Source organism: Squalius cephalus (genome assembly GCF_949319135.1).
Source record: "Squalius cephalus genome assembly, chromosome: 12".
Lineage (NCBI taxonomy): Eukaryota > Metazoa > Chordata > Actinopteri > Cypriniformes > Leuciscidae > Squalius > Squalius cephalus.
The window spans coordinates 26,904,513-26,917,005 of NC_137133.1; the positions used below are offsets into that span (position 1 = coordinate 26,904,513).

Consider the following 12,493-nt stretch of genomic DNA (forward strand, 5'->3'; position numbering starts at 1 on the left):
AAAACCTGTATAAATTATTTATTTCTTCTGCTGAAGACTGCAGGTAACCATACAGTTGATGGACCCCATTAACTTCTACAGAATATTTTCCCCCATATTATGGAAGTCAATGGGGCCTGGGCCTTTTTTGTTGCCCGTATTCTTCAAAATACATTTTGTGTTCAGCAGAAGGAAAAAATGGACAGAATTTTCAGTTTTGGGTGAACTATCCCTTTAACACTTTAACATAAAATTCTTTACTGTCACTTTTAATTAAATTAATGGTTTCTTGCTAAAAAAAAAAAAAAAAAAAGTATTAATTTCTTTAAAATGTGCAATAAAACACAACAAATTGTATTAAAATACAACCTTTAATGTAAACAATGGTTTCAAAAATAACCAAACGTTGGGGATAAAAGGCAACACAAGTTAAAATCATTTTTCCGATGTAGAGTTGAGATGGAAAGGGACCCACACAGCACAATCGAACAATGAATGATATAAGGCACATTTAGTTCTTTTATGTGGGTTCCCATTTTGTTTCATGTTTCTCTGGTCCTTGTTTTACTGTGGATATTTTGTATTTTTCACAGAATATACAGAAAAACTACTGACTGCAGTGTATAATAAAGACTTGAATACGGCCCAACCTAATTCACTTAAAAAATTGTACTCTGTATAATAAGGTATAATTACTTTATACTAAAAGGCTGTCTATTCTAGTCAGTCTATCTATCTATCTATCTATCTATCGTAAAGCAGAGACTGATACTGTATAGCATTATAGTGCACTGGCTCACAATGGCTTCAGTGTTCTGGTCAGATATTACATGACCACAACATGGTCACATGATAAAAGCATATAAATGGAAATTATTATCAGAATATTTCAGAAATTTATTAACTACACATAGGTACATTTATATTTCAGAGTAAACATTAATTAGGTTGGGCCCCAACCTCAAGGCAAGACACCATCATGGCTTTTTCCAGAGATGATATTTTAAACTTTGGTTACTGAACAAAACATTTTTTCCCATCATGGAGGGTGTTTTTAAAGAGAGATGGTTAAAAGTTGTGCGTGTAAAACATGCAAGACTCTGTCATCCGAAAATTCATCATTTCGAGATGCCTAATCCAGACCTCATATACTCATACACCACATAGCTGATGCTGACAGCTGGGATCACTTTCATGAAGTTGGGCAAGATCCCACGGTACAGCCCGAAAAAGCCCTCGTTCTCCATGATCTTCTTCACTAACTTGGACATGGACACCTGCTCTGATCCCTCCATTGACGCTGGGAAGAATAAAAGGAAATGTTAGGCAAATCACAGTGCAAAAGCATAGATGAGGTGTGTATTCTGCCCTGAGTATTTACCTTGGGCCTGCATGCGTGTGCGGACCAGAGCGAGAGGGTAACTGGCCAACTGGCCGCATGTGCTGGAAATGGTCCCACAACCGAGAAGAACCAGCACTCCTGGGTTAGCAGTGTCTTTAGCATAGCGAGACAACCAGGCGTTCTTCAGGGTCTGTAGAAATAGAAAGAATAAAATGATACATTTACTCATATTTTGCATTAAAATACATGTCATCAAGTAAGAAGATAGCACAGACACGCCAGTCCCATATTGCGGAATTGGTATTTTTAAATAGACCTTTTAAGGTCGAAGCAGGCTAGTTTTAGCAGCTCAACAGGTCAGATTAGCATGAGAGCACAATTCCAAAAATGTATGTCTTTAGTAAATCCTGACAGTAGTTTTTTAACATCAAAAGAGTATCCATTATATTTTTAGTACCCATTTATTAATACAATAAACCTGTCTAAATATTGTATTTGTGCACTTCAGATAAAATAAAAAAGCCGACTATATTTATGAGAACTAAATACACAAAAATGCAAACATCTGCCGCATTTATAAGTAGGTCACAAACCAGAAAAACTTGTAAATGCCTAGAGGTGTAACACCTAAGCTAAAAATACATAGCTGCATATTCAGAAACTGGGTTTATAGTCTAACAATATAATCTTAAGCAGTGGTTCCCTTGTCCTGGAGAACCCTTAACACTGAACAACACATTAGTCTACTCATATAGTTGACTAGAGGGAGTGAATGAAAACGATTGCATGAATTCAGACACTGAGTGCGCTGAAAGGGCTGCCGCTTTTGCACAGTTTGTGCTTGCAGTTTAATAATCATTTGTAAATACATCAGTTGTACACTAGTTTTTGCGGTGCATTGTGGGATTGAATGAGTCCACCTGATAACGTCCACTATGGTTTCGGATACCTCTATAAAAGGCTGTGCTCTCAAATTTAAGGGTATACTGGTCACTTCATACGTTTTCTAATTGAATAGCTATCCGATCGTGAAATGACCAGGTGTAAATGCCCTCCTAAATGCTTTCGAGACGGATTTAAATTCGTTCACTCAAACCACTTAAGGAGGTTGTCTGAGACACATTCCAGACGAAACTGGACAAGTGTAAATGCATCTGGTTATTGAAACCACATATGTAAATTTTACTCCTCCCAAAATGGTCAAAAATAAACCTGAGACCTCGTCATTGGTTATATGATGGGTTATAGCCAGATGTGACAGGGCTACTGCAACACGCATCGCCTCATATGAGTAGCTGAGTATCTCTTCAGCAAGCCGACATTTGAAACTGAACGTTCATCACACAATCATCTTCATTAAAAGTAATGAGACCAAATGATCTGACCAGTGCTGATGCTGCTCTCTCCTACTGCAGTCTTTGATCCTGAGATTAAATAGTTGGCGTGAACTCTGTTAAATTTGCATATAGCATGGTAATTGAAGACCGGATTCATATTAGTTTTGTGGAGGCACATTAATGTGGCCAAGTGTAAATGGAACAGTCAGTAAAAACACATGAAGTGACCAGGTGTAAATAGGCCCTGGGGGTATTCCACGACCAGGATTGGGAACCACTGATTTTGAGGTATTTCATAGTGTTTCAGAGTTTGTCCTCACCTCATACACTGCTAAATCTATTCCAGCATACGGAATAATTCCAATGATGTTGGGCACATAGCCTTTATAAAAGGCCTTCACACCCTCCTTCCTCATAATCTTCTTAGCACAGTCAAACATTCCAGAATACTGTCCGGTCTTCCTCAGAGTAAGTCTGGTCTTCAATACCTACAATTTAAAAGAGTTAAAACATTCATAATCGTTTACCTGAAGATGGGCACCATGTGTCATGATTGCCACTGAGCACAGTTCATTTTAAATGGTCAATATTGGAGCCACAATATATATATATATATATATATATATATATATAGACATCTTTATAAGTCTTCACTTTCTTCAAGAACATCATAGAAAAATACATTTCCATGGGTCTCATTTCTCACCTCCATTGGGTAGATGGCCGTTTGAGCGGTCGCGCCGGCCAGAGATCCAGCAATGAACCTCTCATGTGACTGGACTTTCCCACCATCACTGGCCAGCAGCCTCTTGTACTGTCAAAGCACAACACAAAACACATTATGCAAGACTGATTTAACTGATGTGAAAGCTCATCCAAGCAAAACTGAGATGGGTTTAAAACAACCGGTTCTCTTTTCATTAGGTAAAGGAAAAGCAATCTTCTCCAATTATCGTCTGTCCTCCACACCGGATTACCAGACCAGGGTTTTGTGAATGACTGCTGTTAAAATAGCTCTCACTGACACGCTGCTTGTGTAAGACACTTAAGCAATGTCACATGAGTATATGACTATCGTAATCACAGCCGTGTTGATGTTCAGTAAAACAGTTCTATAATCTACAAGTTAATTTTGAGGAACTGACATTTTTGCGCACAATATTGGCTAGTTATTTTGCTTATTCTAGCTTCACCAAGAAAAATAATATCACAAAGACAAAAAACAAAGATTGTGGCAAAGAAAAATGCAAAAGTGGAAGTGGTTTTCAGTGTTTGTGGGTTTCTTGGCAATCTGGGTTTCTCAGTGTCACATTGGGCAATCACACCATCTCTAAACCAACAGATATATTCACTGAGCATCTGTCTGAGTATTATTTGTTCATTAAGAGGGTGTTTTCTCACCTGCTCATACGCCATGAACTTGATTGAAGTTTCTGGAGCGATTTTTATGACGTTGACTCCATTACCTCTCCATAAAGAGGCCACGCCTCCTTCTCTAATCATCTTCTTGAATCCGCCCACCAGACTGATTTTGTTGGTTTTCGAGGAATGAACCTATGAAAAGTATAGATTTAATGACTCGTTACACCATTCAATTAAATAATAAGTTAATTACATGAAATGTATTCATTCAGCAGTAGACCAGTGTTATTTTACTATTATTTATATACTATTATAGCATTTTTTTATTAATACAACTATAATATTTTTTAATTAACTGAAAAAATAAAAATAAAAGCTTTCATTTTAGTTTTAGTTTAAGTTTTAGTCATTTTGTTATGAGCTTTAGCCATTTTTTTTAACTACTTAGCTGCAATTTATTTTTATTCCAGTCTTAATTTTAGTAAAACTTCAATTTTACTAAATCTCAATATTCCTTTCAAGTAAATATTGTTAATTACATTAAATATATTGTGATATTCATCAGCCAATTCAAATATCAGTTAATCATTAATTTTATTATCTCACAGAATTATATTTCTATTTCTCACTGACATGCTGCTCACAAAAACATTATAATCATGTCGTGTTGATATTCAGTAAAACAGTTCTATAATCTACTAGTTAATATTGAGTAATTGACATTTCACATACAATATGGCCAGATTATTGAATATCTATTCTCTGAAAAACTATTTTTTTTATTGCCTCTCAGAATTTTATTTCTCAAGTAAAAGTATCTTGTTTTATGGATGTGTACATATTTTTACTAGAAATAATATTGATAAGGAAAACTATGTTGAAGTGTAAATTTGGGTTTTAGAAAATCTGAACTGCACCTGCATGAAGACTTTCATTCTGTCCAGGGGGGCGGTTCCTGTTCGAGAGATCGCCCCTGCCACGGCCCCGGAAACAAGCTGCCTCCACCAGATGCCAGTGGTCTTCTCCTCCTCAGTGAACTCATCTGGAATGCTTAGACTGTCACCTATATCCAACACCTAGCACACAATAGAGGTAAAGTTAGTTCCTAACCAGCTATCCTGCAGAGTAACTAACCAAACTATACTGAATCCTATATTGACTTAAAAAATAGTGTTGGACTGAAATATGAAAACAATATCCTGTTACTGTTTTGTGACTGTAATCTATAATCTACAGTAATATGCAAAGAATATGAAAATAGGCAGACATCAGGGATGCAATATAACAGTTTATGTGTGAAAGCTGCAGTGTTAAGCAGAATGTACATGGGCCGCTTTGCTGGACCAACTCTGACCTTTAACCTTGCACACTGCACAGCTACTGACTCCCTGAAGATTTATCATTCGTAAGAGACAATAGTCAAAGTAAAGCTCAAAAGGGTTATCAAGTCTTAAGTTACACCCGAAGGGGGTTAAATTGTATAATATTACATTTCTACTAATCACACATCTAATTTGCCCCTAATTCATAAGACATATCCCATCTAACCTCTACTTAATTACAACCTAGCTCCTAATCCAAGTTAGTGTAATTAATGTCATCATCACCGTCATCTTATGTAATATATCAGTACTGCATCACAGACTTGAACAGGCAACACTATCTTTATTAAAGGGTTAGTTCACCCAAAAATAAAAGTTATGTCATCATTTACTCACTCTTATGTCATTCCATCCAAACTTGTAAGACTTTATTTTTTTCTACAGAACACAAAGGAAGATATTTTGAAGAAAACAGTTTTGGTTCCCCTTGACTTTCTATTGTATTTTTTGTCCATATAATGAAAGTCAATGGGAACTGAAACTGTTTGGTTACCGACATCTTTCAAAATATCATCTTTTACGTTCCACAGAAGAAAGAAAATCATAAAGGTTTGGAATGGCACGGAGGTAAATAAATGACACATTTTTGAATAAATTACAAATACAACCTTCATATATTTTTTGTTAACTATGCCATTTTGAATCGGAAATTAAGCTATTTGGAAACAAAATATACCACAATAGCATATTTTCACATTCATATCTTTATATCATAATATGGAGGATACAGATCAGTGGGCCAAAGTTGCTTTGGCTTCTATGAAATAATGTGGATCAGAGGACCTACCATATCTACATCCATCACATATATAGCTTCTTCATCCTCAAAGTCAAAGATGAGCCATTTCCCCTCGTGCTCCTGCAGCAAAGCCATGCTGAACCTCTGCTGCCAGCTCATTTGATACCAGCCGTAGATGCTAACAACTACAACGAAGATGGTTCACCATCTATTGGTTCACCTGCTCTCCTTTACAATGTTACAGTACCGGTTCACTCATCAACATCACTGCACTTCCATCAGTCCAGCAGTCAGATGACGAGCACATCCAGGGATAATCCCAGTACAGGACAGTCTTAAATTAGCTTTGCTGCAATTGGCTGTAACGACTCTCCCTAAACCTGCACTGCTCAAAAATCTGTGTGATTCACACGCTTATTTTAAATCTTAAAACTTAAGTCAACTCGAAAATATTTTAGATAGAAACAACCAAAAACATTGTATTATTTTAATTTTTAAAATGGAAAAAAAAAAGTTAATTAATCAGTAGTAATTATAATTAGCTTTATTTAAAAACAATATAAGTCAATATAAGTGTTATGTCCTCATTTATATAGTAAACGTGTGTGTGCAAGAGTTGTCTTAAACATTAGTATTAGTGTGACTTTTGTTAACATTTGACACTTAATCAGTTAAGAGACTCCTTATCCTTCCTGCTCAACACTTTTCCCATGATTTCCCAATCCTGCCCACTCACAGAGGGATATAAATGGCTGGCCAAGCTGATTAAAGGGCTACCTAGCTGTGTGCCTGACTAGACAACTGAAAGGCCGTCTGACCAGTCAATGACATGTGACTGTTTGACTAAACAAAGCCAGGCCGTCACCATAGCATTTAGTGTTCATCCTAATAACTGATACCTGTTTCAAATCAGATGGTAATGGATGAATGTGATATGCAATATCTGAGTTCTTTTGTGGAACTTACAGTGGAGTGTTTCCAGTAGCGTATGATTTCCTGAAGGTTATCTGCTGGGTTGAAGAGAAAATGAGCCCTCCATTCATTCCAATCCAGAGACATAGTTCCATCCACATCAATACTGGAGAACAAAGGTCAAATGAGAGAAGACAAGTAGGTCTGGAGAACAATGTTCTATGTGATAAAGTTCCTATGGAGCTTAATGGGTGAATCAATTGAAATCGTCAATGAAATAAGAAAGGTCTTATTTCAGCATATACACACATACATATATATTACATACATACATACGTATATATGAATGAACATATACTTCTTTTTTTTTATCACAAAGAAAACAAAGCCTATTTTTTGTGAGATTGTTATACTTGCATATTTTTTAATTATATAGGGACTAGGGAAATATAGGGACTTTTTGTCCCCTTTCAAACCATTACTAATCTTTTTTTCCTGCATGATAATCATAGATTTTCCCAAGAAACTCTGTCTTTCTCTGCAGTACTTTTATCAGCGAACTAACTAGACTGAGCATGAGCATTTCACAAGCAAAGATTTAACACCAGCATATTGTTGAGTTCACTAATCACTGACAGCACAAATCAGTTGCAAAGACTTGCATACATTTTACATAAAGGCCTGTTCACAACAAGTTAACACTATCACATTATCACTACATTAAAGTAAGTAAAATAAAATACACAAATCAGGTGTGTAATATTTAGCATTAAAGTGAGAGGAATCTTTATTGTCCAGTGATTTTTAGGGCCCTATTTTAACGATCTGAAACGCAAGTATCAAACGCGAAACGCAAATAACTTTGTGGGCGGATCTCGGCGTAAAATCTAAAATGGGTTGGTCTGAAGTAAGCTACATTACTCATAGGTGTGGTTTGGGCGTAACGTGAAATAAACCAATCAGAGCGACATCTCACATTCCCTTTAAGAGCAGGCGCGCTTGTTCTATGGCGGATTGCTATTATAACGGTGGATTTGCCAGGCGCGGTTCACAGCCGAGGAGACCGACATTCTCGTCAGGGCCGTAAAAGACAGAGAAGTGACATTGTATGGGGATAGGAGAAACCCACCCAAATTAGCTTCGGTTAAACAGGCGTATAATATTGGGTAAATGTGTACGCTAGATTTATGCCTATTTTTTCACATCTTCATGGACACAACAATGATTTCCCTCATGTGGAATATTTTTCCTTGTAATTATGTATGGTTTGTAAAAATGTCAACTGCTGCGTCTGTGTGTAGATGAGAGAAGCAAAGTGTATGCGCGTTGTGCACACGCTACATTATGGCCAAGCATGCGCCCTTAAAATAGCATCTGAACGCGCCACTGAAAACACGTCACTGACTTTAGACTAGGTTTTTCCTGGTCAGTGGCGGAATTGTTTTCTGGAACTGCAAAATAGCACCAGGGAACGTTTGCGCCAGAACACGCCTCCTCTTTTCGCTGAACCGCCCCCGGGAGCGCAAGTTCATTCCCTAATTTACCGACGTGCGTCTGTGGAGGGAAAAGTCCGCTGTGCGTCGGGTGCAAAATAGGAATGATACATGCGTCGGTGTACAAAGTCAATTGCGCTGGGTGCAAGATAGGGCCCTATGTCTATATTGCTATAAATTAAGTCTTGGATGAATTTTGATCATGTGTGAACAGACAGACATTGCATCTAAATTTTTGTTTCACTTTTTCATTTAGTTTTTGGTGAGAATAGGCCTTAGGAGTACCTGTGGAGGATCTTCTCTGCATCTTGAGCTGTCAAGTTTATGCCAATGTCTTTAAGTGACTGCTGAATCTCTTTGGCATCAATGCGACCTGCATACGCAAATAATGTTGTTAATTAATGTTTATTTTGTGATCAACAAAAGCAGAATGTACAATGACAAGTTTTCAGTTTGACTCTAAGTTAGATCTTCAGAATACACACTGTTTCAAAGCAGCTTTACAGTCATACTGTTAAGTCTATAGCCTAATGCCTTAATGCTTTAACATAGAGTGGTTTTAAGGCTAGGTGATATGGCAATATATAATAATGGTATAGGTGATCACATTAATCTAATGGTCCAAAAGTGCTTCAAAATTAGTCCTCAAAGGAGAGCAAAAAAAATACAGTATACTTTAATCTTACCATCCTCATTTTTATCCAGACTCTTAAAGGTCAATCTGAGTTTTTTCTCATGTTCTTTCAGATACTTTGAAAACTCCTCAAAGTCCAGCCCCTCATCCTTATCAGTATCTCCAGAGGCAACAATTTTCTGTAAGAGAAAAACATAACATGAGGTTCCTGAAAATGTCCATCACTGAGTACAAGAAACTCTGTACTGTATCTGTAACAAAATATACAATACAAACATTATTTGCACATTGTAAAGATTCTGTTAAAGATATAAATCCAACGGAAACAATAATTTGTTTAATAAGATAAAACATTGCACATTTACTCCTCATTTTCATATTCAAACACTGCCACCCAGTGTTGTCATTTAGGTGCAATTATAAACTTCTACACACTTCAGTATAACGCAGAAATGTTACCTACATTTCTGCTTTATACTGAAGTGTGTAGAAGTTAATAATTTGAATACAAATCATATGAGCAACAAATGATCACTCAAAACAGGATAACTATTACAAACCCCATTTAAGGGACCTGATGAGTTTGCTGGAATGCTGCTCTGTCTTGGAACTTTGATACAGTGAGTCTCATTTGCTTAGGCAAGGTGGGGTTATATCAGCTGTCTCAGGTGTTAGGAATGTCAAGGGATAATGGAATGTGGGTTATAGATGAGCAGTATAGGAGTGTCTTTACCCACCCTTTTGCTTTAAGTGCACTTCATTGCAAATGACAGGAAATGGCATAACCTATATGTGACTGGAAAACCCTATTTGAAAGGAATTCCTATTTGGGGGGATGTTGAGGCAAAAAGCTCTTATCTTCTATTCCCTTTTGTCAAAGTTTAGTGACTACTTCTATGTGCAATACGTTAAAAAAGCATGAGTATATTATTTACTCCGATCTCTGAATAGTATCAAATGTTAATAGAAGAGGAAGAAGAAGAGGAGGAGGATATGAGCTGGCACTAAATGCATCATTTCCCATCATTTATTTGAACTACTACTACTAATAGCATTTTCTAATAATGGTTCGGCTAAGAAGCATGTATTATTTATTTGCATTTTTACATCAAACAAAATGGTGGATTTTTCTTAGTAGTAAATTTCCCTAGCACGCGAAGTCGCGAACAATATGCTAAACAGCCTGTCAACGTGGTTTATGTGGTTTACGTTGCACCCAATACGCAGAGCTATAATCACAAAAGTGTGTCAACTACAGAAATGCAGTGAGCCAGAGAACTGGAATTACCTGCGCTTCTCCTTTGCCCATAGAGAAGCCCATAGCAGCCAGGCCCGTCTTGAGCTCAGAAACATCCACTTTCCCATCTTTATTAACATCCAACTTCTCAAACAACTCCGCGAAACTTTTAGCGTTGTCCTCCTCCAAACAATGCGAATCAGTGAACACGAATTTCCTTATAAGCTGAAACATGATGAACTGCGATGTGTGTAGTTTTTTTTTTTTTTTCCGCACGGGATCCAAAGATTGCAGGGAAACTGCGGAAGAACAACAGATGTTGCCTGGCACTGGAGAAAACAGACCCTCCCTTAACGTATGTCAGACTATCGTAGTCATTCTTTTATTGCCACTATCTCTTGAAACTCTCAACGCTGTATTATTAATATGTAGGCGTTTCAGACTGAGCTGGGCTAAGAAGGAGGGACTAGAATTAACTGGGGGTTATTTCCCTACGGTGCCTTCTCATTTTAGACGGACACACCCAAATGTACACAAGCTCAAGCCAGCCAGCCAAAGGTTTTTTTCGTTCTTTTTCTATTTGACTCACTGTGTCAAGAATTACGTAACAGAGGCTGTATTTAGTAATTCATGCTCAACTTCCCATTTTTCATGGCACTATAGGCTGTAATACATCCTATACACATAGATAGATAGATAGATAGATAGATAGATAGATAGATAGATAGATAGATAGATAGATAGAAAGACAGACAGAGGTTCCCAACCTTTTTTTTACTCCGAATCAATACTGCAAGCCCCTCCCCCTCTCTCCTTTTTTTATTCACAAAAACATTTGTATTCTAGTGTTTTTTGTTTTTTTTTACTCCATGTTATTATTTTTTAAACAAAATAAATTCAAGATAGATTTAAACCTTCAGTGTTTTTTTACATTCAACATACTTTGCAGATATTCTTTACAACTTAAAAGTACTTTGCTCGGTTATACAGTAACTTGAACCAATAAGCACAAGTCAACCTGCAATACCAAACAAGACCACAGGGAGATGCCAAAGGACTGAATATAGCTATACGGATCCATTCTGAATTATTAAACAACTGAAAAATAAAAACAAAACATTCTGAATGTGTGTGGAAACTCAGCCATCTGAAGGCGGGTCGATGTTATAAGTGAACAGTTCCTCTGATAGAACAAGCAATCGTGTCTATGTTTGTAGCGTCTGATGCCCATGTGTACGTTGGGCCTACATAAACACCACACTGATCCTTACAAACTTCTCTAAAACACGCTTCTTCGGCGAGCATCCGTTAAAAACACTCACAGTACATTAATTTTGACAACTAAGTTACGCGAACTGAACTGTGTTCAAGCAGAAATACGATGTTAAAGCGATCAGTGGGCCGAGAGCGCACACGGTTTGCGCATAAGTAATAACGGACTCGCGCGTGCCTAATGTACGACTCCTGTATGTCACTGTAATCGTCTTTACCTTCATTACAATCGTCGTCAATCAAAGCTTTATTAGTGACACTGGTTTAGTGACCCGCTGAGAGATGTTTGCGTATCCTATGTTCATGAAGCGGTTGGGTGTTTTGTTTTCAGCCGCCGTTCAGTCTGTAAGTTATTTCTCACAGCTCCATGAGAAACGGCTTGGGTTGGGGTTGGGCTGCTCCGAAACAAACACGGAATTACGAGAGAGGTGGTGCTTTGTTTTAATTTACTTAATTAATAAAAAATTACAAATAAAAAATAATTAATATATTTAAATTATTTTGAGTTATCTTGCGGCCCCCCTGGAGGATCACTGAGGCCCCCTAGTGGGCCGCGCCCAACAGGTTGAAAACCACTGAGATAGATAGATAGATAGATAGATAGATAGATAGATAGATAGATAGATAGAATGTGCAATGCATAATCAGTTTAGTGTTGCACAGCTGCAGAAACAAATCCCTAGATCAGCCTAAATATAGCAAGTTACTGCTGTGGTCAGATATGAATGGGGTAAATATAGCTTCAAAAGACTGCATAGCAATTATTATAATTGCAGTACAAGTTTCTGATATCACGTAGGACAT

General features: G+C 37.2%; 1 protein-coding gene across 2 annotated transcripts; it reads right to left on the minus strand.

Annotated features, from left to right (window-relative positions):
- Positions 1–332: 332 nt before the first annotated feature.
- Positions 333–12,096, minus strand: slc25a24 (solute carrier family 25 member 24). Of its 2 annotated transcripts, XM_079888428.1 has the most exons (11): positions 11,908–12,096; positions 10,469–10,716; positions 9,233–9,359; positions 8,832–8,919; positions 7,108–7,219; positions 4,938–5,096; positions 4,060–4,212; positions 3,365–3,472; positions 2,979–3,146; positions 1,361–1,511; positions 333–1,279 (listed from the first exon to the last, which is right to left on the minus strand). In XM_079888428.1, exons 2-11 carry the CDS (start codon positions 10,649–10,651, stop codon positions 1,098–1,100), a joined length of 1,431 nt encoding a protein of 476 aa, XP_079744554.1. In that variant the 5' UTR covers positions 10,652–10,716; positions 11,908–12,096; the 3' UTR covers positions 333–1,097. The 2 variants fall into 2 exon arrangements, with proteins under 2 accessions (XP_079744554.1, XP_079744555.1); XM_079888429.1 differs by lacking the exon at positions 10,469–10,716 and having other exon boundaries at positions 11,908–12,056.
- Positions 12,097–12,493: the final 397 nt, after the last annotated feature.

Bases quoted from the DNA above. Each gene is read 5' to 3' on its own strand.
- slc25a24 (XM_079888428.1), bottom strand. From the start codon at position 10,651: ATGTTTCAGCTTATAAGGAAATTCGTGTTCACTGATTCGCATTGTTTG. The intron at 4,213-4,937 runs GTGCAGTTCAGA...TACTTTTCATAG, and splicing joins GAATGAAAGTCTTCATGCAG to GTTCATTCCTCGAAAACCAA. The intron at 3,473-4,059 runs GTGAGAAAACAC...GTGCTTTGACAG, and splicing joins AGTTCATGGCGTATGAGCAG to TACAAGAGGCTGCTGGCCAG.